The sequence below is a fragment of the Malurus melanocephalus genome, unplaced genomic scaffold (genome assembly GCF_030028575.1).
Source record: "Malurus melanocephalus ecotype Western Australia unplaced genomic scaffold, MMel_1.1 scaffold_47, whole genome shotgun sequence".
NCBI lineage: Eukaryota > Metazoa > Chordata > Aves > Passeriformes > Maluridae > Malurus > Malurus melanocephalus.
This window is the reverse complement of record NW_026623279.1, coordinates 1,351,068-1,374,948: the sequence shown is the minus strand read 5'-3', so window position 1 is coordinate 1,374,948 and position 23,881 is coordinate 1,351,068. Positions and strand designations below refer to the sequence as shown.

General features: G+C 36.0%; 1 protein-coding gene across 2 annotated transcripts; it reads left to right on the top strand.

Moving 5' to 3' along the window:
* Positions 1 to 2,221: 2,221 nt before the first annotated feature.
* On the top strand, positions 2,222 to 23,863 carry PI4K2B (phosphatidylinositol 4-kinase type 2 beta). Of its 2 annotated transcripts, none has more exons than XM_057365063.1 (10): positions 2,222 to 2,583; positions 6,556 to 6,713; positions 11,917 to 12,117; positions 12,560 to 12,691; positions 13,809 to 13,962; positions 15,475 to 15,542; positions 16,024 to 16,120; positions 18,560 to 18,693; positions 19,742 to 19,801; positions 22,409 to 23,863. In XM_057365063.1, exons 1-10 carry the CDS (start codon positions 2,292 to 2,294, stop codon positions 22,580 to 22,582), a joined length of 1,470 nt encoding a protein of 489 aa, XP_057221046.1. In that variant the 5' UTR covers positions 2,222 to 2,291; the 3' UTR covers positions 22,583 to 23,863. The 2 variants fall into 2 exon arrangements, with proteins under 2 accessions (XP_057221046.1, XP_057221047.1); XM_057365064.1 differs by lacking the exon at positions 2,222 to 2,583 and adding an exon at positions 6,042 to 6,135.
* The last annotated feature ends 18 nt before the right edge of the window (positions 23,864 to 23,881 follow it).

Below are 23,881 nucleotides of genomic sequence, written 5' to 3'. Positions count from 1 at the left end.
GTATCTGATTCTTTTGTTTTACAGTTTTAAGCTCAGACGGCTAATTGGCCTGTGAAGAGTACGTAGCGACCGTCTTGCTTCTGTAAGTTTAGTTAGCCTGATAAAAATCTTCTGGGGCTTTTGACAGAGTAGTCTTACACACCTGTTTGAACTGTTGGCTCATACTAYAATTAACACAGATTCTTAGCCCTTTGAGCAGAAGAGAGCTCTACGAGTTAAACTCTCCTATTTCTTGGTCCCCGCAGTCTGCGCCTGGGTTGTTGGATGTTGCTGCTGCTTTATAAACGCGCAGCAKCTGTTCCTCCTGGTCTGTATCACAAGAGGGCGCTCACCTAAAGCGATAAGAGCAGGATTGTACGTTTATTCSCTGTTTTCGCTTCTGTTTTTCCACCCCAGTGTTTCGACGTGGTGCTCAAATACATATAAGCAGGTGACAAAGTCTGSTCTGTTCGTTAGAAGGATAGGGACAAAAGCTTTAGGAAAATGATCCATCTTATTTACGTGATGTAATTCTTAGTACTTTTAGTCCAGTGGCTAATTAAAGAGTATTAGCTACTTGGAGCTGAAATTAATAGTTCGTTAATAACTATGAYGGTGATGTGTATTTTATTTAATTATGAGCTCTTGCGGTATTTGAACTCTGCACTACTGAAGAGTGAGGCAATGTAAAGGTTTTGTTAGATCAAAATCTGTGAGCAAATTACATGATTCTCATTGAAGCAGAAGACACAAACTACCAGTTAGCTGCATTTATAAATACATTAACATGTGTAGATGAATGCATAAACCAGAAGAAGTAGGGTTTTTTACTGTTTTTACTGGGAGGCTGGTGAAGCACTGGAAGAGGCTGCCCACAGAAGTTGTGAATACTCCATCCCCGTGTTTAAGTCCAAGTTGAATGRAGGTCTGAGCGACCTGGTTTCGTGGAAGGTGTCCCTGTCCACAGCAGAGGGGTTGGAAATAGATGATCTTTGAGGTCCCTTCTAACCCAGGCTTTTCTATGAAATAACTAATGAGTTATTTCTTGTTTATTTTTTTCAAAAGAATGAACTCTAAATCTTTTCATGAATCAACTGTTCAATGGAACATTATTGAAACAGCCACAACTCACCTGTAGCTAAAGGGAGGTGCAGTAGTAKACTTAATGGTCTGCTGGGAAAAATGTCAGACTTCTCCCATTTTAGTCTGTTCTTTTTGTTTGTTTCACATAGAAATTAACATCCATATAATYTTCTGTACAGAAAATTACATCCGGTTGCTGTAACCTTCATAAATATGATTACTAGGCATAAATTGGCTATTCATCTGGAGTCACAGTTGACTAAGTTAACTTTTAATAGAAAGTAATGGAAACAGAAATGCAAGTGTGAACAGAATTTATCAAATGTTACAGATATTAGTAGTTACATAAGTAAATGACACTCGGCTTAATTCCAAAGTCCACTCGCTGACAAATAACCTGAGACAAAACAAACACAATCCAGCATTTCAGTAAGGTTTTGTCAATAACCTAGAAAAGTGATTTCTTTAACTGTAATCCAGATTATGCACATGTTAAGTCTTTATACCGTGCATAACAATGAGAATAATGAATAATAAATCTATAAAATTACTATTCTTAACTGAGAACTGATTTGCTCCCAGTATAACCCAGAATCCCACTTCTAGGCCAGTGTGTAATGCATGTATCTTTCTTCCACATTTCACCAGCACCTGAGGAAAACACCTCTTCTATAGAGAAGTGTGGGAGAATGCATCCAGGGTGAAATCTGATGCAGTATATTGAGGTTAGAGTTGTATTCTCTTTCTTCCAGTTAACAACGCATGGATGCTTGGGAGRACATAGAAATAGTGGCAATATATTCATACTGTTTTCACTTATATTGTTTTCATGCTTCGTTTTGGAAGTTACCCTGATGGCAATAGGACCATGTTGTGTGAAGTTTGGGGAGGGAGAGCAGCTGGCTCTGGGAACTGGTGGCCAGGAAGCAAGCCTGTTCCAGGTATAGAACCAAGGCGAGTGTCAGGGATGTTTTTGTTGAACGTSCAGCACTGGAAGCTGGTGTCCGAGCTCCGTGACCGATCGCTGGTCCGGAGAAGCCTTTGGAGCCGGTGCCCGGCAGAGGCGCGGCCCCTTTAAGGCAGGTGGCGGGGCGGGCGCGGAGCCACGCGCAGGCGCGGGGCGGGGGAGCCGGAGCGGCGGGAGCGCCCCGACATCGCCCGGCCGCGCCACCGCCACCGCCACCGCCCGCCGCGCTCGGTCCCGGCCCCGGCCCCGGCCCCGGCCGCCCATGGCGGAGCCGGGCGCGGAGGAGCCTGACGAGCGGCTGCTGGTCCTCGCGGAGCCACCGCCGTCGCCACCTCCTCAGGCAGAGCCTCCCTGGCGGGGGCCGCAGACTGTGAGAGCCGCCCCCGGCGGGGCCGTCCGGCAATGCGGGGAACCGGGGCTCGAGGAGGTGGAGGACTCGGAGGACTCGGGGACCGAGGAGGATGGAGAGGACGAGCCTCTCCTGCGGGTGTCGGGTAGCGGCCGCGGGCGGCGTTGGGGCGCCGCCTGGGACAAGGAGTGCCGCGCCGCCGCAGGTACGGCCCGSCGGGACGTGCGGGGGGAGCGGCCGGGGCGGCAGCGCGGGTCGGGCTGCGCTGCTCTGCTTGGAGAGGGCGGCCCGCGTGTCTGGGGGCACAGGCAGCCCCTGTCTGGCTCTGTCCTGCCAGAGAGGCTACAAAAGTACCTGAAGTGCGCTTGATATGCCGTGTCCGATGGCACAGCATCGGTGAGTGCAGAGTATGTTGACCTGTGTCGACATATGGTCTCGCTGACTAGAAGTGAAGATGCTGCGACTGGATCGAAGTTCGACTACTTTGTCTCTATGTGCGGGGCTGCGAGCTCGTTTACGTCTTCATGAGTGTCTCTACTGTTGCTTCTCGCTGTCTGTTGCTTTGTTGGGCCTTGCTTTGTTTCTGTCATGGTTTTTGAAACTTGTGGCTTTGCGTGTTTCAAAGACTGTTCTGTGGCAGGACTGGCGGCTGCTTCCTGAACACTTGGAGAAGTGTCAAGTTTTCAGTTTGTCTCGCCTATCCCACTAATTAATTTTTTGTGACCCCCATCGCTTCATCTTGAAAAAAAWATTCAGTCTGTGTCTGTTCTTTGTTTCAGTCATAGGCTCACTTTGTGCCATCACATGCTTTAGAAGTTTTAGATGTGGGCTTTAGTGTCATATTTTTACTTTTTGTAAAAAATTATTTTCTTTTCATATTTTCAAATCTGGTCTTGAAGAGACAAATACAGTGTGAAAGTCCAGAAATGCAARAACTTAATTTGAAAAGAGACATAAGTGTACCCATTATATAGTGGATAAATGATAAGTTACATTATATTTATTGTTTACTTTGTGTTCTTTAGACTTTCAAGCTTTCTCATTCTGTGCAAGTTTCTACATAAGTATATATCTAGAATGTATACTTATGGGTTTGAATGTACACAAAAAGGGTTTGCTGACAGAAATATGTGGAGTTCTATCACTTCTTAGTTTTTGCTGTTGTAATTATACCATAGGATTTCTTGCCAGTGACTGGCAAGGCTGTTTCTTGAAACAATAGRCTACTTAGRAAAAATCCAAACAAAACTCCTATCGAGTTTTACAAAGTAAATTGGGCTAATAATTCTTTTTTAGTAACCACAGACAGCTTTTACTTGCTTGGCCACAAAGGCAGAAATATATATATATATTTTAAGCACTGGTCTCAAGTGTAGTCCATACCTGTAATGTAAACGTGCCATCAAAATGTTAGAGTTCTCCTGTCTTTTTCCTACATGACTTAAGATCTGTTAAGGAGACAGATTTAGCAAAACATCTCTAGATGTTTTAGCAAAACATCTCTAGAAACTTAAAAAAGTATTAATGCTTTAGAGTGGAGGCTAGAATCATGGGTCTTGCACCACTGATGCAATTAGGATGGTGAATGCAGACTACTGCTTGGAATCTGCCCCAAGTGTAAGAAAATCTCAGAGCTGATTGATTACAGCATCTCATCCTTGGTTTCCTTGTCCTTACCTTTTCTGTACGTGTAACCCTTGAAGGTTCAGGATTGATTCACGGAACAAACATGAAACAGATGTTATTCATGCATGTTATTGCAACACAGTGTTTTCATAATGGAGCTATGGTMAGAATAGGAGACTGTATAGGAACAGATGGAATTGGCTAAAGGGACTATTTTAATCATGGTAATGTTTAAAAACTATCGATTAGCTTAGTGTTGAAGGAGTTCATGCATGTTACTCTTGCCAAGCGTACTACTATTTTAGCTTAGCTCATGTCATGCTAACTTGATGGAAGAACAGGTTGAGGTGCATACGTGGATGGTAGTATTTGTATCTTCTTTGGCAATCTTCATCATTCCAGTATAGCAGCTTCATAAACTTGGGTCTTGTCCAAATTAATTTGAAAAAAGTCCACAGGCTTGGTAGTTTGACTGTGTGTGAGCCCTGTCTTTGTAGTGGGAGTTTAAAAGAAGAGTAATTTTCAAGAGTAATTGCAGAAGAAACCTTGATTAGTTATAATCGTAAGTTTAGGGGTTGTACTGGGAATATGTGCTGACAAAAYATGCTTCCTCTGTGGAAAACGTGGTTAAAATAATTTCTGAAAAAGAAACTAACTCAACCACAAACCCTGCCACATTCAGCAAATACTATGTTCAATTAATATGGCTCATTTTCATATGGAAAGGATTGATAAACTTATTAAAACTGCAAGTTTCCTTGTCAGCTTAAATGTTTTTGTACAGTGACATTACTGTCGTAACATGCTTTCTAGCAGCACAGTAGCAATACTGAACAAATAGTGAGTTTCAAAAATTAATCTCTTCTTCCTTAAGTATGCAGTGTAATGTGGGCTTTTTTTTTTTTTTTTCTGAAGTTATCTTTTACTTTAGGAAAGATATGGTTGAAGAATTTCCTCAAGGCAGTGAGACTACTTAATGGTTTTAGATTCTAGAATAAATGCAYAGAAATTGAAAACTGACCTCTGAGTCTTCCACATAGACACATGCAATCCATGTGATACAAAGTTCATCTGTAGTTTTCTTCATCTGGAAGATAATTATGCAGAATGACTTAGCATGGATGTTGCACTTCATTTGGTAACAGTATAATGCACAACCCCGATTTTGCAAAATAGTAATTGGAGCTCAGCTGTGTGATGTAATGGAGATGTGTGGAGATAGCTGAGGCTTGAGTGTGAAATAAGATTCACTAATTCAAAGTGACGTTTTCCATAACAGTAAATGTATTGTGGGTCTTCTGGTTTATTTCCCGAAATCACTTAAGTACTCTGTGACAGGAAAACCTTTCAACCTTTCCCCTCTCTTGTGTCCTACTCCAAAGTCTTAAAGTGTTGTTTCTCACAGCAGTATTGGCCAAATAGTTGTAACAGATTCTGATCCAACGGGCTGTATCTGTTGATTCTTTAGAACGATCTGCTATTAGTTTTAAGTTTTCTCTTCCTTGTTGCAAACTTATTCTAAGATTTTCCTATTTCTTATGTTTTTTTATTGTTTTTGTTTGGAGTCCATGTTGCGATTTATGAGTGATACATGCAAGCAAGTACTGATGTTCTAAAAAGCTTCAAAAACTGTCCTAAGCTACAAAAAAAGATTTTTTTTTTAAATTTTACTCTACACAAACTTTTAATGTGTTGGTTGTCATTCCAGAAGGATGTATGTTAAATTTCTTTAATTGATGAAATGAGAACAAAGCAACTTTATCTGTAAATGTTTCATTTAGAACAATGTAGCTATTTATTAATACAGAAATGAACCCTAATGCACAGGCTCATTTGAATACATCTACTGAGATGTAGMACAATCTCAGCCCTAAAAGTAAGGCATAATAATCTACATTATCAAAACTTGTGAAAAAATAATCTGAAAAAACTGGAAGATCAATAATATTCTGGCACCTTCCTTTCTAGTTGTCTTTCTAAATGTTTACATAGAGTCATAGAGTTTGCACAAATGTGTACACAGACCTGATCTTTTGGTCAGTATGTAAAGAAATGCTCCAAGTCWCATACAGTGTTTTAAGGCTGGAATGGTGCTGGTGTGCAGGACTTCACTGCTGTGTTGGTGCCACTTGTGAGTGTTACATGTAACGGGTTATTCAGTAGATTAACTTCCTTGTGTCTTAGTGGGTAATGGACAGTGTGCGATCGGGACACAAAACATGTAAAATCTTTCATGCTCTTTTTGCAGTTGTGACTTTGAACTTTTTCTTAGTTTTGTAAATAAATACTAAAAAATTTAATCYTTTAAAATTGTATATACTTAGCAGTGGTAGTCTCAAGTTTGTTGTTGCAGATTTGGCTGATATACTTTTAACAAAAATTTGATTAGACATGATAAATCAGTGGAAAAACTTGCACTGATTGATGACCATGTTTCTCAGCCTGTTGAATGGCTGTCAATAGGGAAGGCTGTTGGCTTATCAGTGTGTTTGCTTATGTTTAATTAGTAGTACAAGTTGCACTTAAGGCTGGTTGTTTTCTTGTTTTTCAGGGCATACAGGACATACTGCAGATATGAATATATTTTTAGATGATCCAGAATTTGCAGAAATTGTTCTGAGAACAGAACAAGCTATAGAGTGTGGAGTTTTTCCAGAAAGAATCTCTCAAGGATCCAGTGGGAGTTACTTTGCTAAGGATCCAAAAGGGGTGAGCATATTACTGCAAAGTCAGACACACCATCATTAGCAAGTTGGAAATGGAAATTCAAAAATTCTACTTATATGCAAATCAATTTAAATAAGTTATTGCATAATTTATTGTATGCCAGAATTTATTTTTGAAAAGTCAATGCAAGTAATACTTAGATTTCTAATTATGTSTTGCTGTATAAGTTAAGGCAAAATAACTATTATTTCTTTGCTGCAGTTTCATCATGTTTTTAATGATCTGCACCAAAGAAATATGGAGAGAATAAAAGGGCCTCTAACATCTGAAAACAATTCAGGAATTCCATTGTGTGCAGCCTTGTTCTCTGTATGTTTCAGTTGATTTTTGCACAACTGAGCTGATTTCAGTATAGTTTAAGTTTCTTTAGCTAAGCCTCCTGTATTTTTCTCATTTTTCTTAGATAGTCTTTTATTTAGGTCATGTCTCCTTTCTCATATATGATTGTTAGTTGGGTGAGAAGAGTGATGTCATCAAGTCTAACTTTGTCATCAACTTGTGCTTGTCTGCTGAATCTTAACTGGAAGATTGTTTCCTCTCCGGAAGATTTGTTTTTCCCTTCTGTAGTGGCAAGTGGTGCCTTGAATAGTGATTATCAGTGAGGTGTCCTAAGGTAACTTTGAGACAGAAGGGGTAGTTACCTGAATATGTCTYTTGAAAAGTAACATTTAGTTAGCATTATTTTGTAAGAGGAAATGATGTCTCAGACATACTTTCACATTGTTTTCTTTAAATTAGAAATGCTTTGCTGCTGACCTATTTCATAAAATAAGACCTGCAACTCCTCAACTTTTGTTAGTTTGTCACATCTGATTTTATTTTAAGCTCAATCAGCAGTTTTTAAGTCTTAGATAGATGTAGATGTTCGTTAATCCTGAAAATCCCAATTGTGCTGGAAATGGAAGTTGGAACAGTTTGAATGCCTAGGTTTTCAAAGCATGTTCAATGTTGTTGTTATTCCATACATTCCCATAACTGTAATTTCTCTTTCATTTAGGAAGTAGTATCATATTTGTTTAGCTTTTAGTCATATTATTGGTCATTAGAACATTTATTCCTGTTTTGCCAGTTTATTTTCATAGTTGTTTATTTTGTTTTAATTCCAATTTTTGGTGATAGTTTTTACACCTTGTTGAATGAGTGATTTAGTTTTTTAGAGTGGTTACCTTACATTAATATAACAAAATGCCTCAATTTATGGTTKTGTTTTTATGGAAAGTGGCAGAACCACCTCTTTAAAATCTTCTGAAAACTTCAGTTCATATGCCTGTGTTCCAGGAACRTTTGTTAGTAATGATCCCCTTCATTCTGGTGGAGTAAATAAAAAGTTAGTTGGGAAGCAGGGTCTCTCTTTGTGAACGCTGAAGGAAAAAAWAAATCTTTGTATAACAGCTTTGTGGCATACTTGCTATCACATGCAATGCTGTAAATATAAAAACCTCTTCAGAGTTCCACTTTCAGGTCACTCCCTATTTTAGTAGCTTAGAACTTTGTAGATTTTTCTGATTGTGGGCTTATATACACATATTCAAACTTCTTGCTGTTTTTAAAGTAGTATTTTAACTTAGGTTTATATCTTATTTAATATGCAATAGAAAAAAAAGCAAGTAATCAAATGTTGGTTTAAATCAATAGTTTTTCAAAAATTCAGTGTATGATGTATCTGAAGAAAATTCTAGAGTGTCATGCTAAAAATGCTTTACAATTGATTAAGTGGGGGTTCTTTTTATTTTTTCTTGACACTGTGCAATCAATTTTTTTTATTCTTAGAAAGTTAGCWGAGAAATCACTAAGGGAAGAAAATCATACTTGTACCACATGTGCAAATCTGTTTTGTCTAAAGCTTCCCTGGATTGATTTTGCTCATTTTTGGTCACTAGCAAATGCCCGACCTACTTGCTGAGCCCCCGGGGCTGGTGTGAGAGTATTTGTACTTTTGTATAAATATAACCATAGGATGTTGAATGTAGTGTGTTATTCCTTGTTTCTTATGTGGTGATTTTCTTTTTGGTTTTACTTTTCTGTGTTGTTTTTGTTCCTAGTTAAATTTCTAGTAGTGAAATTTATTAAATTTATTAAATTTCACTACTATTAAATTTTAAATATTTATTAAATATTTATTATTTTTGATTTGAATGTAAGTCTTTAGTGGAAACTTGAGAGGAAACTTAGAAGATTGAGAAAAAAAAACTTTATTTTATATGGTTCAGAAAGAATTCATTGCAAAATATGAAAGTATTAGGGATATGGGACTGTGATTATAATGATACTATATTCTTMGCTGACTTTAAATTTTGCATTTATTCTTTGCCTTTGTTCTAGAGCTTATCTATGTTTGGTATCCRTATTAAAGGTCTGTTAAAAGTTCATTTTGTCAATAGTGCAACTTTCATGTGAGAATGGATTTCAAATCCTGTTTGAGTATTGCATCATTCCATTTTAGACCAGTTCTGTGACTTGCTTTCTCCTATTCCTCTTGAGTAATCACCTCATATTGGGAAGGAGCTCATTAAAGATGTGCTAAGCCTTCTTACTGGTCAGCTTCTGAAGTGTTTGCCTAAAATGAATACTAAAATACGGGTGGAATAAGCTGTTTCCATTGGGTCACCTTATATACTGATTTRGTTGTATCAGAAGGATAAAATTCAAATTGCCTAATAGAAGTAACTTTTTGCATTTATTGGCAAAAATTATATAGTTGCATAGTGAGATGGAGCTCAGTACTTAAGCAGCACTGTTGCTGAAGTGTTGTTCATTGTGTAAGCAATAAGTAAAAGACATTGTGTCTCTTACAAATTGTTCTGCAATGTGTTCCTGACAGTTTCAGTTAATTGCTAGTRTTAATGGAGTCAATCTGTAAATTCATTTTGACTGACAAAATTAAGACTGGCTTTGGTTCTATAGATTGAACTTTTTGATTCTACTCTGGTCCTCAACAKTAGTGGCTTTGCAAAGTTTAGCAAGGTTCTAACTTTAGGAAAGCCTTGAAAACCATTTCCAGATCTGACAGTATAGCACAGTACAGTCCAGACAAGTAATAGAATGAGCTAAGCTGGTTTTTTAAATGGGCACTTACTAGGAAGTATTAGCCAGAGAGTGACTCAGAAGAGATAATTAAAGGTTTGGCATGTACTTCTAAATACACCACAGTGATTTCCAAGAAATGCAAATCTGCTAGCTTTGTTTTAAGCAGGTACATGTGATGCAGTAAGAAAAAAATAAGTAACTTTTCAACAATTCTACACCTAACATTGGAATTTTGACTAAAGTAGTATAGCAAGTGTTGTGATTTATTCAAAAAACAAACTGGCCTTTTACATTGCATAGAATATTTACTGTCAGTGTAACCATGTGAGTAGGTCTAAGTTGAGTTTTGTCTGTGCAATTATGTTCATGGTTTTGAATGCATCCTTAGAATCACAGATAACAGTATACCAAACCCAAGAGAATTCTTGTCAATTTGTTTCCTGACTCTGTTGATAAGACACTTAGTTTATAGTATGAATGCAAATAATGGTATTTTGTAACTTAATTTTCATTGTAGTTAATAGGAATGAATCAAAATAGAGGGATGAGACAGATAATGCTACTAATGCCTGTATCTGTTTATAAACTGAATGAATGAAGTTTTCTGAAGTTACCTTTTCTTGGACAATCTTGGACAAAGCAAGATTGTCTTGGAGGAATTGGTTGAAAGCTCTCTAGAAGCTAAACCAATTGGTCAGATTCTCTCCCTAATCCAGCTGAATCAGCAGCTACTGAAGAATACTGCAAGTTTCTGACTGSCAGCAAACATGTTCATGATCTGAGTGTGAATCAGCTTTGAGTGTTGGTGCAACAGCAGGCAGTATTTAGCTTATTGAGATACTTTTTTAATAAGRATTCAGTAAAGTACTAATATGGGAAAATGCTTCTTAAACATTTGTCCTTAAATATTTATTAGAAAGGATTTGATTTWCTTGCCATTGTCCAGTGAAAAGGAATGAAGATGCAGCATTTCTACAGCATTCCACTTAAGCTATGGAAGAGTCATTATGTGAACCTCATGCACCAGGCCAAAGTTTATCAYAGACCACTGAAAGGTTATTTTAGTGGGGTAATAACCCACTTATRATTTGAGGTTAATAAGTATAGAATTCCATGTAGAAGGCAGCTTGAGAAATTATCTATTTAATGCCTGTGCTATGGAGCAGGATCATTTTAACATTATTCTTGAGGAATGTYTAGCTAACCTGTTGTGGATTGCACCCTGTTTTGGAGACTGCAGAACCTGGCTGTCTCTTCCAGTCTCAAGCTGCACTTAAATTTCAAAAGGATTTTTTTTTGCAATTTATTTGCTGGGCTTTAAGCCTTTCATTTTTTGGCTTGTTAACAGTAAATGTGTTGTTCCTTTTTTTCTATAGCAACCGTKGTTCATTGTGCCTCATTCTTCTCTTAGCTTTAGCATTCCCTGTTCCTACTGTCTCTCATTATTCATATATTTTGTGCTTATTCTCAGCTTTTTCCAGTTCATTAACAGATTTCTTCAAGCATAGCATCCAAAACTGGACACAGGGCTCTGACTAAAAATTTTAGGATTTTCTCTGTGTCTCTGATGTAAAGGTGGCTGATGCTCATTTGAGTTAGGAAACTGCAGCAATGGTAAATGACATCACYCTTGGGAATTGCAAAGTGGAGAACCTTTTGATCCATTCAAACTCAGGGCAATGAGAAAAATAGTTTCTTACTAAGAGAAAATAAATCAGTTGATTGTTAGTGTCCTGTATGTTTGTCACTTTCCTGGAGCCATTATGGCCCTTTTCTGAAATAGCTGCTCAGTGAGTTGTTGGTGGACTGAAAATTATTAAAGTTAGTATTAAAACCTCCTTTTCTAGAACTTAAGAGAAATAAATATGTATTCTAGAATGCAGCCCATTTTAATTTTGACAAAATGTTTTGAAAAAGTAAATGTTTTCTCTTATGAAGAGCTTATTTTGAATTTGTGCTAATCCTAAAGAAGCATTTCATGATCAATTTATTTAGAATTTAGTTTTTTTTGTTCTATTATTTCATCATCTAAAAAGAGCAAYTGTAAAATGCACTGGATAGGATTTAACCAGTATTTTCAAATAACTAATTTTCAAAGTAGTTTTAATAATTTGCAACTGAAAGTGCTCATATTTTAATTTTATATTATTTATCTTAGAAAATTATTGGAGTGTTCAAACCAAAATCTGAAGAGCCTTATGGACATCTAAATCCAAAATGGACCAAATATTTTCACAAAATTTGTTGTCCTTGCTGCTTTGGCAGAGGTTGCCTCGTTCCAAATCAGGGATATCTCTCTGAAGCTGGTGCCTATCTTGTGGATGAGAAGCTGGGGCTTGGAGTTGTACCTAAAACTAAGGTAAAAGTTAAAACACATAAATTACTGAATTAAAAAGCAAAAAAGGCAACAGATTTGTCAGTCTCTGAACTGTGGTTGAGKAGATATCTGTATATCATGTGTCATTTATAAACTATTGCAATACCAAGGCACAGTGGTTTGGATTAGAAATAATGACTGATTTTTGTTTTAAAGCATAAGTTTAGATCTGAATTGAACCTTTTCTTTGGAACCACTTTCTTGCTTTTTCTGATACCTTTTGTGCCTCATGTTTTGATGAGATGCAAATTCACAAAAATCAGCATACAAAATTCCCATTTTTGTTTGAGTTATTTAAAATAGAGAATATTCACCTTTTCGTATAAAATTTATCTGTTGAAAATGCCTGATGCTTATTTCTTGGTTTATTTTTTTATTTATTTACTATAAATGTATGAGCTGTGTTTAACTTTCATATTTTAAGGTTGTCTGGCTTGTCAGTGAGACCTTTAATTACAGTGCAATAGATCGTGCAAAGTCAAGAGGAAAAAAGTACGCTTTAGAAAAAGTGCCAAAAGTTGCAAAAAAATTTAATCGAATTGGACTACCTCCTAAGGTAAGATGAAAAACAAATAATCTGTGCACTCCCTGATTATTACACAAAACTTTGAGTTTTTAAAAAATAGGGTATTTATTAGTAACTTCAACAGTGGAAGAAAAAACTTGCTGCTTGTTGAAAGCTAACTGAAATTTATTGTTTTGCCTGTGATTTATCTATAAAATTTTTTTGTGAGGTCTTTTTGCCTTCTATTGTTTTTTTAAAATTCTTTTGGGTACCCTGTTGTGTTCTTCCTAACTTCCTTTTGTTTTATGTGCAGACTACACTGACTGAAAACCTCACATCTTTCTTGCCTAATGAGGCTTATTGTATCTGCAAAATATCACCACACTGTTCTAATCCTAAGCTTTTAAAACACAGGTTACGTACAGCTTGGGTAATCCACTTGTGTCAGTTCCCAGCAGTTTATTTCCATGTGACATGGGTTGTGCAAGCTTGTGTGAACATGGTTATTCCACATGCTCTGTGTTTGTCTATCTGCATTTTAGTTCTTAAATGCATGTGCTTGAATTTTAATGTTGAGCAGCTTTCACKTACATGTGGAGGCTATGCCAACTCTCATGTTCTTCCTTGGACTCTCAAGAAATATATTTCAGTCATTTTTATGCAAAAATTATCTGTCTTGAAATGGTTGATGCTGTTGCTCTTATCAGTGAAGATTAAAGGCTTTTCAGAGAGAAAGATTTTTCTCTTGTAATTTTTAGTGAGTTTTTTCTGAACTACCGAAACAAGTGTTTGCAATGAAAAAGAGAATAGATGTTACTGGTTTCAGAAGAAGAAACCTCCTGATTTAATATATTTCTTGTAATACTAATTGTTCATTTACACTGAGCTGTCTTACTGCATTTTATTCCTGGTACACTCAGTGAGTATTTAAACAAATATTTTTTAAAAATCACCACCAGAACCTCCAGAAATGCACCCTCTCATGATTTGACTCTTACTTTTTTAAGAAAAAAAGAATGAAAGAGAAACCACTTTTTTTTTTTTTATATCATACTGCCTGTGCTCTGGAACTTTGAAAGTATACAATGATTTTTTTTCTATTGATGTTGAGATTATTTATGTGACCTACCCATGTGCATTTTCCAAATGCAGTTTCTTAATATTTCAGGTTGGATCTTTCCAGCTTTTTGTTGAAGGATATAAGGAAGCTGACTACTGGCTCAGGAAGTTTGAAACTGAGCCTTTACCTGAGAACACAAGGAAAGAATTTCAGTCACAGTTTGAAAGATTGGTTATTTTGGATTATGTAATCAGAAATACAGGTATTTGTTAGTGTCTCTTGGTATTTTGTGAGGCAGAAAGCAGTGCTGGCTGAAATCTGGTRCTTAAGGCTTTTGATGCATTTCAGATGCTTTCCTCACAATTGAAGGCCATATAGATGTATTTTAAATTAAAAAAAAATTCTTTTGGATTAAAACATTAAATATTGCCATACAAAAACAATATAAACAACTCTTTGATTGTTACTCGTTGTTTTTAAGCAATATGAGAAGTCAAGAACAAGTGCTTTCATTACGCTTTAATTCTGTGTGTAGGCTATTAACTGTTTTCCCTGATTAGGATAAAGATTGGTGGGGTTTCAGGACCCATAAGAAAAACCATGACTACAATTCTTTTTATGCTAAGCTGGAGCTGATGATAGCACAGTTTCATATCAGCTCACAGTAGTTCATATTCACTGTGTAGGCACTCAGGTGCCACTGCAATRTGTACCATCAGTTCTCCTGCACTCTTGTTTCTTGCATGCAGAAGCTGGGATTCTTCTGTTAGTTGTGGAGGTGAATTACTTCTTGAAGAATGCAAAGATGGTTTTATGTTTAAAATATTTACTTTGCCGCTTTGTCAGAGACAGGCATCTTTGCTTTTCCTCAGACATACCAGGTCTAGCTCATTTTCCTTTTCTCAAATTCTCTCTTCTTAGAAGCAAACTAAAAGAAAGAATCGTAAGAACATAATACTTGCTAACTATTGCTRTAGTCTGTCAGCTTAATCAAATAAACCTCAGTGTTTCCAAACAGTTAGTGTTTTTTTACATTCTTAAAATTGTGAGGCAAATACTCAGAATGGAAAAACCTTATTACATGGATGATTTTACCTTCATCTAATATATCTAATCATAATAGAACGTAAAATCTGATGATGATTAATCTTAAGGGAGCACCTTAAAATGACAGAAGGTCCTACAAATCCATKCAGTCATCCTCTATCTGAAAGATCTCAGCGAGTTCTGTCTCTCAATTTTGTCTTAACAGTGCACACATTTTCAGCTTCTTGCCATTCTTTTCATTTTCCTCCCCTCCATCTTTGTAGAGTCCGTTTTCTCCATGTAGTCAAAGGTCACACTATGTATAATTTTGGAGGCCTTCTCCATTTCCCCACCAGCATTAAAACAAGGTTAAAAATTAAGTCATTGTGGTATGATAATGTTGCCCTCAGGARAAATTCACACCACAACCAATCTTTCTGCATAAAATGTATGAAAATAGTTTATTTTGGCTTTCTTGATATTTTGCTGCATRATCAGCCAGTTGGGGAACCTAAAGAAGTAATACATATCTAAGAACACATGATAAATTTGTGGTCTTTCCACTGAATCAGTTGCCTGTACATTTCAGTAAAATGAAACCACATGTATTGTGATAGGAAAAACCCTTTTTGAACAGTTTTGCCTAATKCCATGGGTAAAGTGACAGTTTACAATATTTTTGCATGTTGCTMTAGATGATGATTTCTTTATAAATTACGTGTTATGACATGCATTTTCCTGTTTAAAGACAGAGGTAACGACAACTGGTTAGTAAGGTACGAAAAGCAAGATGATGCACTTGAACTGTCAGATAAGGTAAGAGAATTGTACTCTGAAACTTATATTCTTTGAATTGTTTAGTGTTGTAGCTTCGTCTTGCTGGAGATTAAGGGCCTGTCCTTAATCCTGGTACATGGTCTCAAGAAATATGATAAATAGAATTTATTGTAGGCAAAATGAGTGGAAAGTGATTTTGATTAGACTAGGTAGAACAGTGCTAGAAATATATTGTTCTGTATTTTTGCTCTGCTAGCTTGGGCTGTAATAACAGTAACAATGTTCACTGTTGCTTAGGCATATTTCTTCATCTCTGTGCTCTGCTTATCTTGTATCTGGAGAAGGGCTTCTCTTAATGGTGGGAGACTAAGAAGTTATATGTGGTGGAGTTTATTGGATACTACTYTATGTTGAATTTAACCAGTGAGACTACAGAGTATATTATTTAGTATTTTTAATGTGTTTCACTGTTTTTGTAAGCACGTAAGTATCACTTACTTTTTAAATATTCCATTTGTAGGATAGCCAATGGACCRTAACTAAGGAATCAATTAAAATTGCTGCAATTGACAATGGTTTAGCATTTCCTTTTAAGCATCCTGATGAGTGGAGGGCATGTAAGTACTACATTCTTCAACTGTCTTCCTTTTGGGAAAATAACTTCCAAAGAAGTAATTTTTATTTGTGTTGTTGTAGTAAGAAACTACAAAATCATAACTATATATTGAATTTTTAAATAATAGTACTCTTCTTCAAAAAGTTAGCAACAAATGCCATTTTTGCAGTGGCATATGTGATTTGGTCCTTGCTCATACTTTTTACCTTAAAACAATATTAATACATTGACATTCATAAACACAGTACTGTATGTAATGTGACTCATGGTGGAGTTGGAAGAATTTAGCAACATGTTTCTCACAGGTTTTCTTGAAAAAAATGGTGGAAAATAACTTGAGTGCAAGGATGTGCAAGTTGTCCCTCTAYTGGCCAAATTTCTATTTCAAAATGAAGAGTACTGTTGTAGGTGGGCAAGTAGGCTGGTTGTTTTTCTTGTTCTCAGCTTTAGCTTACTTTGTAGAAGTTCATATTTAGTAAGTCAGTTTTCCATCTGCTTGAAAATACTGATACTGTTAAAGTGAGATTGTTTCTGACCACATCTCTGACTACTTATCATTTGGAGGGAAGTKCCCAACAGGGTTTGCAATCATTTCTGTGGGCTATTATCCTATCAGATAATTACAGCAGTTAAGTGTGGGCTAGTTATGCTGTCAAAAGGCTARTTACATACTCCACCCAGAGCTCTATATATTCTCCATCTTGATACTAAATAGATACTGTCCTACATACCTTTTGGCTATGGTCACTTCTGTAGTTGTTCTAAAGACACAGCAGTATTTGCTTATTTTATACGATCTTCAGCATCAAAGGAATAAACTTGCAAGATCCTTTAGAATTCTTTGGCAGATGGACAGGTGTGTGCTAACTTTGTAAAAATAAATTTGTAGCATAATGTTTACAAACTGCAGTCTCTTACCACCTAGTGCATGGTTTTGATGACTACAACTGGTTGGCCATCAAGGATAACCTTCTCAAGGCCAGAGAGCAGCATTTGCAAAAGGCAGGAAGTTGGTCCAGCATGGATGAACAGGGACCTCCTGACTGAACTGGGATGTAAAAATTAAGTACATTTAAAGAAAAAGGAAAAAAAAAAAGATGTAGAGACTTCCCTGAAAAAATGGAGAATTTGTCCAAAAGTGCAAGGATGGAGTGTRGAATGTCAAAGCTCAGCTGGAGTAAGTTAGCAGAGGACATAAAGAGCAACAAGAAAGGGTTGAGTAAATTAGACGTGAGAGTGGGACTGAAGAAAAGTGCAACAAAGACATAAAGGCAAAAGGCATAAGGAAGAACAAGTTACTCAATGCTGACCTTGCCTCAGTTTTCAGTTGTAAGATTTGCTGTCAGGCTGTTGGATCTCAAAGCTCATAAGTAGAGCCCATGGGAATGAATCCCCACAGCAGAAGAAAGGGAACACTTAAGGAAAATGGTTATATGCAAGGTCATAGCAGTAGATGGGATGCACTGGAAACAGTGGGAGCTGGCTTATGTTGTCGTAATGCAGTTTTCTCATCACTGTTGGAAGATTACAGTAATGTGAGACATTGTTTTAGTCTCCATTAAGACTGGAATAGAATCCTCCTGGAAGCTATGTTCAGGCACATAAAGAACAAGAAGGTGRTGGGGAAGTCAGCATGGATTTACCAAGGACAAACTGTTCTTGATTAATTAGGCAGCTTTTAATGATGACTGGTTCAGTGGCTGAGGGCAGCGCATTGAATAGTGATTTTTTTTTTTTTCTTGACTTTGGTGAGGACTTCTACATGCTCTGTTCTAGCATTCTTGTAGTGAAATGCGAGATAGGAACTGAACAGACTGAGGCTTGCGGAAAACTCGCTGGACTGTCAGACTCAAAGGGTTGTGGGCAATGTGAGGAAGTTTAGGGGTGGCCTGCTGATTGTGACTTTTCTCAGTTCCTGCAATTAATAGTTCGGTGTCTTGTTTATTTAACATCTGATAATATTAATTGCTTTTGCAATATAATCTGAAAAAAACTTAACAGCAATTACATGAAAAGTTATTAATGCATTTCTCTCAACATGCTTAGCAGAAGGCATTTAAAATAGTAGCTACTTTTTTGTTAATCCATTTGAGTMAAATACCTCCAAGATTTTTGATTGCAGTTATTATTTCACTCCAAAGGAAACTATGTTACTAAATTAGGGGAAGTCCTCTACTGTTGCTTACAGGTTTAATTTATGTACCTCTTTTACTTATTGCTTCAACTAAATACTTATTGCTTAATATATTTTCACTGTTTGAAAAAATAACTTAGTGGTTGCAAAGCTGCTCTGGTAACTTGTAGCCAAGAGGGATGTGTAGGGGGTAACAACGTAGGGAAAAAGGGGTGTTACTGAGAACTTGTGGTAGGTAGCAGAGTACTTGACTCAGAATGTAATTTTTGATTGTTTATCATTAAGTGCACTGTTCTTCTGCATTAGATCCCTTTCACTGGGCTTGGCTTCCTCAAGCAAAAGTTCCTTTCTCTCAGGAGACCAGAGACCTAGTTCTTCCTCGCATTTCTGATATGAACTTCATCCAAGACCTTTGTGAAGACCTTTATGAGCTATTTAAGGTGAATCATGGGCTTCTTTGAATTGACTATTACTGAAATAGCTGATACTTGTAATGGAGCAGTTACATTCATAAAAAGAAAAGCCCTCTGACCTCTGAATGTCATSACACGATGCTATTTTACCTTTAGCATTGGCGTGGTTGAAAGGGTTTATGTAATTTAATTTTAATTCACCAGTGTGGTTAATTGATAGTAATGAGCTCATCTGAAAACATAAAATACCTATTATATATATATAAGTTTCCCATAATTGATTAAAATTAATTCACTCTTACAGCACAAATCTGTGTAAAAACTGCATTTACACACTCTGTGGTGTGTATAACTTAAACTGTAGCAGCCTGAGGAACCCACATGTGTAATATACTTAATTTTATATGCATATATATTGTGCTGAGCTGATGCTGAAATCTTGRCCATATTGAAAGTCAAACTCATTTAAAGATACTGAAACTGTGTTACAGGATTGACATGTAAAGACTGTCCTTCTCTAAAACATTTTGTAAACATTTGTGTCAGATGTTCAARTGAAATAACCCAATTAAGGATTGAAAGATTTGGAAATTTTAAACTTTTAATGGAAATGCAGCTGTAATGTCAAAACTRGATTCTGAAACACATTTTTGTAATATTTGCATCTTTGACTCATTTGTATTCAAAATGCCTCTGGGTTTGTTAGTTAAGTATTATTAAATCTGAAGGAGGAAGTATTCTTCTGCTGGAGTAAACATGAGAGAAAGAACAGTGTAATGTTGTATGATGGTATTAAGCCTGGAATTTACCAACTATTGGTATTTATCAATGCCCAAGAGTGGTGTCCGCTGATGTAGTTTATTTTATGATGTTGAACAGTCACCATTTTCACATGTGTAAACATGATACAAGAAATAGACCTTYTTGTGATTCATACTAAGATTCTATTTGAAGCTTTCAAAAGTTATTATAGTGTGGGTAAATATGAATATGCATATTATGATACTAATTTGCATACTAAATATATAGCTAAAATTAAATGGATTRTTTACTATAAACTGTTTTCTTAATAAAGACTGACAAAGGATTTGACAAGGCTACTTTTGAAAACCAGATGTCTGTTATGAGGGGGCAGGTAAGACTGCTTTTTTACATTTTTAYTTATGTATTTAATTTGTCATCACTCTTCAGCTGCTTCCTTTAGAGCTATGAAAATTGACTCCTATTAAACTAAATGACACTTGAACGTATTTTCATCTGAGAAAACTACATTTCTTCCTAGAGTTTGTTCTTATTTGCAGATAGATGAAACAGCAGAAACGTGAATGCTAATTTAAAAAAAAATACAGAAAATGTTAATCTAATTCAGTTATATTGGTTTTGTGTGGGATGGGTGGGACTTAACTGCATATTCTTAGAAGGTATTTTCAAAATGAAAAAAGAGACGAGTCATAAATATGGATGGAAATTTGATGTGTGATTTCACTATGCTATTAAAATAAATGTGACTTTATATTAGAGGATTGACTTGATTATTTAAATACCTCTCACAAGAAAGCCTGTTAGGTAATAAAATTTATTCATCTTATTAAATGTTGAAACCATRCTTCAAAATAGTCCAACCATTTCAGGTTAAAAATTTGATGATAGTTAAGTACTGGACTTTTTTTGTTYTGCTTTGTTTTTTAAAACACTGAAGCAAGAGAGGAGAGAATTGTTCMATCTTCCTTCATTTTACAATTTAAGACTCATGTGAAATGCTAGAGAAAAGGCTTTAGGTAAGAACAAATTATTTCGTTAATTGTAGGCATAAAATAGCGATTTCTGCAGGTGTAAGGCAATTGGACTAGACAAATTAATAGTCCCATTTGYCCTGAATTTACTGAATCCTACTTCTTTGTGTTCATAAATTTAGCATGGATTTTAAAGTCAGGCAATTCCTACAGTGTCTTAATGCAATGATTTCTCAGTAGAATTTTCTGTATCAAGAAGTGCCTTGCACATGGCTGGAGCTCTGCTTAGTCTTAGTCAAACATAATCCTAGTTAACATCTGTTGTRTGGTAGATAAAAGACAGCAAACCTTACTTAGTATATTGTATTATAGGAGTTGTTTCTGAAATAACTCTCCTGAGAACTTTGTGTAATCATTGGAAGGTCGCTTCTTGAAGTACTCATGCATCCTAAACTGTATTAAGTAGCTTTTTTTCTCATGAGTCAAATCTTATTCTACAAAATGCTTGAGGAAAAATAAGATTGATATAATTGAGAGAGATATAGCTGAGGTTGTCAAAATTAATTTTCCATATAAAGGCTGCATCTAGACCCTTTCTCCACATCCTTTCCCTTAGGGGGATTTTAGCAGAGATTTGTTTTAGTTTTGGGGTTTTTTTACCTCTCTCTAGCTATATAAAAGTGTGTTTCACTGTGGGAAATTGCAGGTTTTCAGGCACAGAGGAAATGCAGTTCAGGCACAGAGGAAATGAGTAATCTTTGCATGCAAATGGAAATATATTGGCAAATAATGCCTTTTAGCATTGATTTTAAAGCTGCTTTTGATGTAAAACTAAAGTATAGTATGTTATGAGGGCATTATAGAAGACTTGGCTATCTAGATGTATGCTTGGCATACTARTAGATTCATTCAGTCCAGATGAATTTGCAGTATAGCCAAAACATCTAAATAAATTCTTAAAAATGAGAAWTTAAGAATTAGAAAATAAAGAATCTAGTTGATAAAAATAAGGAGACTGCAAAGGAACATGTGTTGCATGTAAGAGTCAAGCTCTTTAAATCCAAGATACCAAACATGGTTAGAAGCCTGTTTCTGCAAAATGTAGGAAAAAAAATTTTGGAAGGGTTTCAAACCCAATGAAACAGTTCGCTCAAGAATGTAGGGTCTAAGAAATGGGCAACACATCTACAAAGAATTGCCTTAGAATTTTGAGAGTGTAAATGTCAAATGGAGTTGCTGGCARAACCAAATTGCAGTAAGTAACGTGAAAGAGCTTGTCATAGTTTTCTTTAGCCATGAAAGAGCAGAATGAGCACAGGATCAGTAAATCTCACAAGGAAGAAAAAGGCATTGTGCAGGGGAAAAAAGGCTTGATGTTAAGGATAATGCAAATGTGTCACTAGAGCTAAATTGAATACTTGCCTCAGTTTTCAGCRGGATAACATTGAACATGGAGTAAGTTATCAGGGCAGTTCATGAGCTTTGAAGTTTTRGAAGAAAGATAACACACTTCTGGGAGCTGAGGGCTGAATTGGGGTCTTTGCACTGGGAATTTGGGGAATTTGCACTGGGTTTGGTATGAGCTAATTATACGGCTTCATATCTTCTGATATGAAAATWATTTGTAGCTAAAATGCTGGTATGTCCTATGTTAAATCGTGTTGATGGCTTTCTTGTAGGTATTTTTTCCCTGAAGGTGCAGTGCTTTCAAGAGATGTGCTAAATTTAAAATGCTCTTAGATTTTTGTCTCTTAACATTTTCTGAAAATTTCAAGAGGCCTGCACGAAATACTGAGGAAAAGAATGGAAGGGTAATCAAGAGCAGTAGGATGTAGTCACATTACCAAATAAATAAAGTATTTCTACTTGCAATAGCATATCTTTTGAAATTAATTCATTTAACAGCACAGTCCTCTAGAGAATTGATTTGAGTGGCATCTAAATTGATAAGCCTGTTAGCTATAGTTTCATTTGTGCATCCTAACCTTACGTGCTTTTACTCTTTTTAGATACTAAACCTTACTCAGGCATTAAAGGATGAAAAAAGTCCCATTCAGCTTGTTCAGATGCCACGTGTGATTGTAGAGCGAAGTAGTACTGGAAGTCAGGGCCGAATTGTTCATCTGAGTAATGCTTTCACACAGACCTTTCATAGCAGGAAGCCTTTCTTTTCCTCCTGGTAGCAACACAAATACGTGGGAAGAGTAAGTTTCTYTTAACTTTAGAAAGCTACTTCTGTGTAAAGGCTCTGCAATAATGTACTTCTGCTGTATACCAAGAGCTTTGACTGCCGACACCTCAGAACTTAAATTCTAAAGACTTAAGAAATGTATTTTGAATGTAATAAAAGTTTACAATTTTTGTGTCAAAATTGTGAATTCTTACGTCAGGGAATGAGAAGAATTTGTCCATACTGTATTTTTATAGGCTAAATTAATGTATTCTGAATAAGGGAAGATAGTTTGCATATGCTGAGAAACTAATTTTGAATGCAATAGGAATTTTTTGTTTAATGTAAATGTGGGAATCCATACACTATCAATTTCTTTTTATATGGCCTTTACAAAAAAAGTTCAGAATGTTAYCTTTGATTGTGAAATTGCTTTTCCTTGGAGTTTCTTCCTGATATTTTGAACTGGATATAGATTTTTGTACACTAGTGCACTTAAAAAAAAAAATCCATCTGTGCTTGACAAACAAGTCAAACAAAGGGAGAAGGGAGAGAAATGCTCCAAATAGGCTTTTTTTGCACACGGCGGGGACCAAAAATAATTAAATAGTTGAATTACAGAAAAATTCAACCCAAGTAAATGCACACAGTTTCTACTGTGACAAAATAAACTGAGTGTATATTTCAGAGGTTGAAATTTCACTGTAGTRTTTAGCACTTGTATTTTTAAGCACATATATGGAAATCTGTGATATTTCTTTAGAGATGCATCGTGATGAAGGAATTGCACCATTTTGTTACAGGTTTTTTTTGCCATACATGTAAAAATGTGTTCATCAGTTGTCACCTGAGTGGTTCTTCTGCTAATGACAGAAGCACTAATGTGTTCATCAAAAAGCCAGTCTGCCTTCTAAATTTCTAGCTAAACACGGTTTTCTTTTTGTTTTTTTTTTTTTTTTTTACGACTTAGAAAAAATGGAAAAAAAACTGGAATACCTACAGCACAGAGAATTACTTTTGTGCCCTGAATAATGTTGTGCTCACCTGCCAATTGCCATTTGCATTTATGTTTAAGTTATCTGGTTTAAGACTTGATGGTCRTGTTTCTAGGTCTGTGGCTTATGTAACATGGTAAATATTTTTATTTTAGTAATTTTCTGGACAGTTAAGATGGGGAAGGAGAGAAAGATTGCTGCTTTTATGAAACTTTCAGTATTTCGGACATTGCTGTATTTTGTAATTCGAAGCAATATTGTTGAACTCAGAAATAATAAAATGCTTGTATTTTATATAATTTTGCGTGGATGTAAAT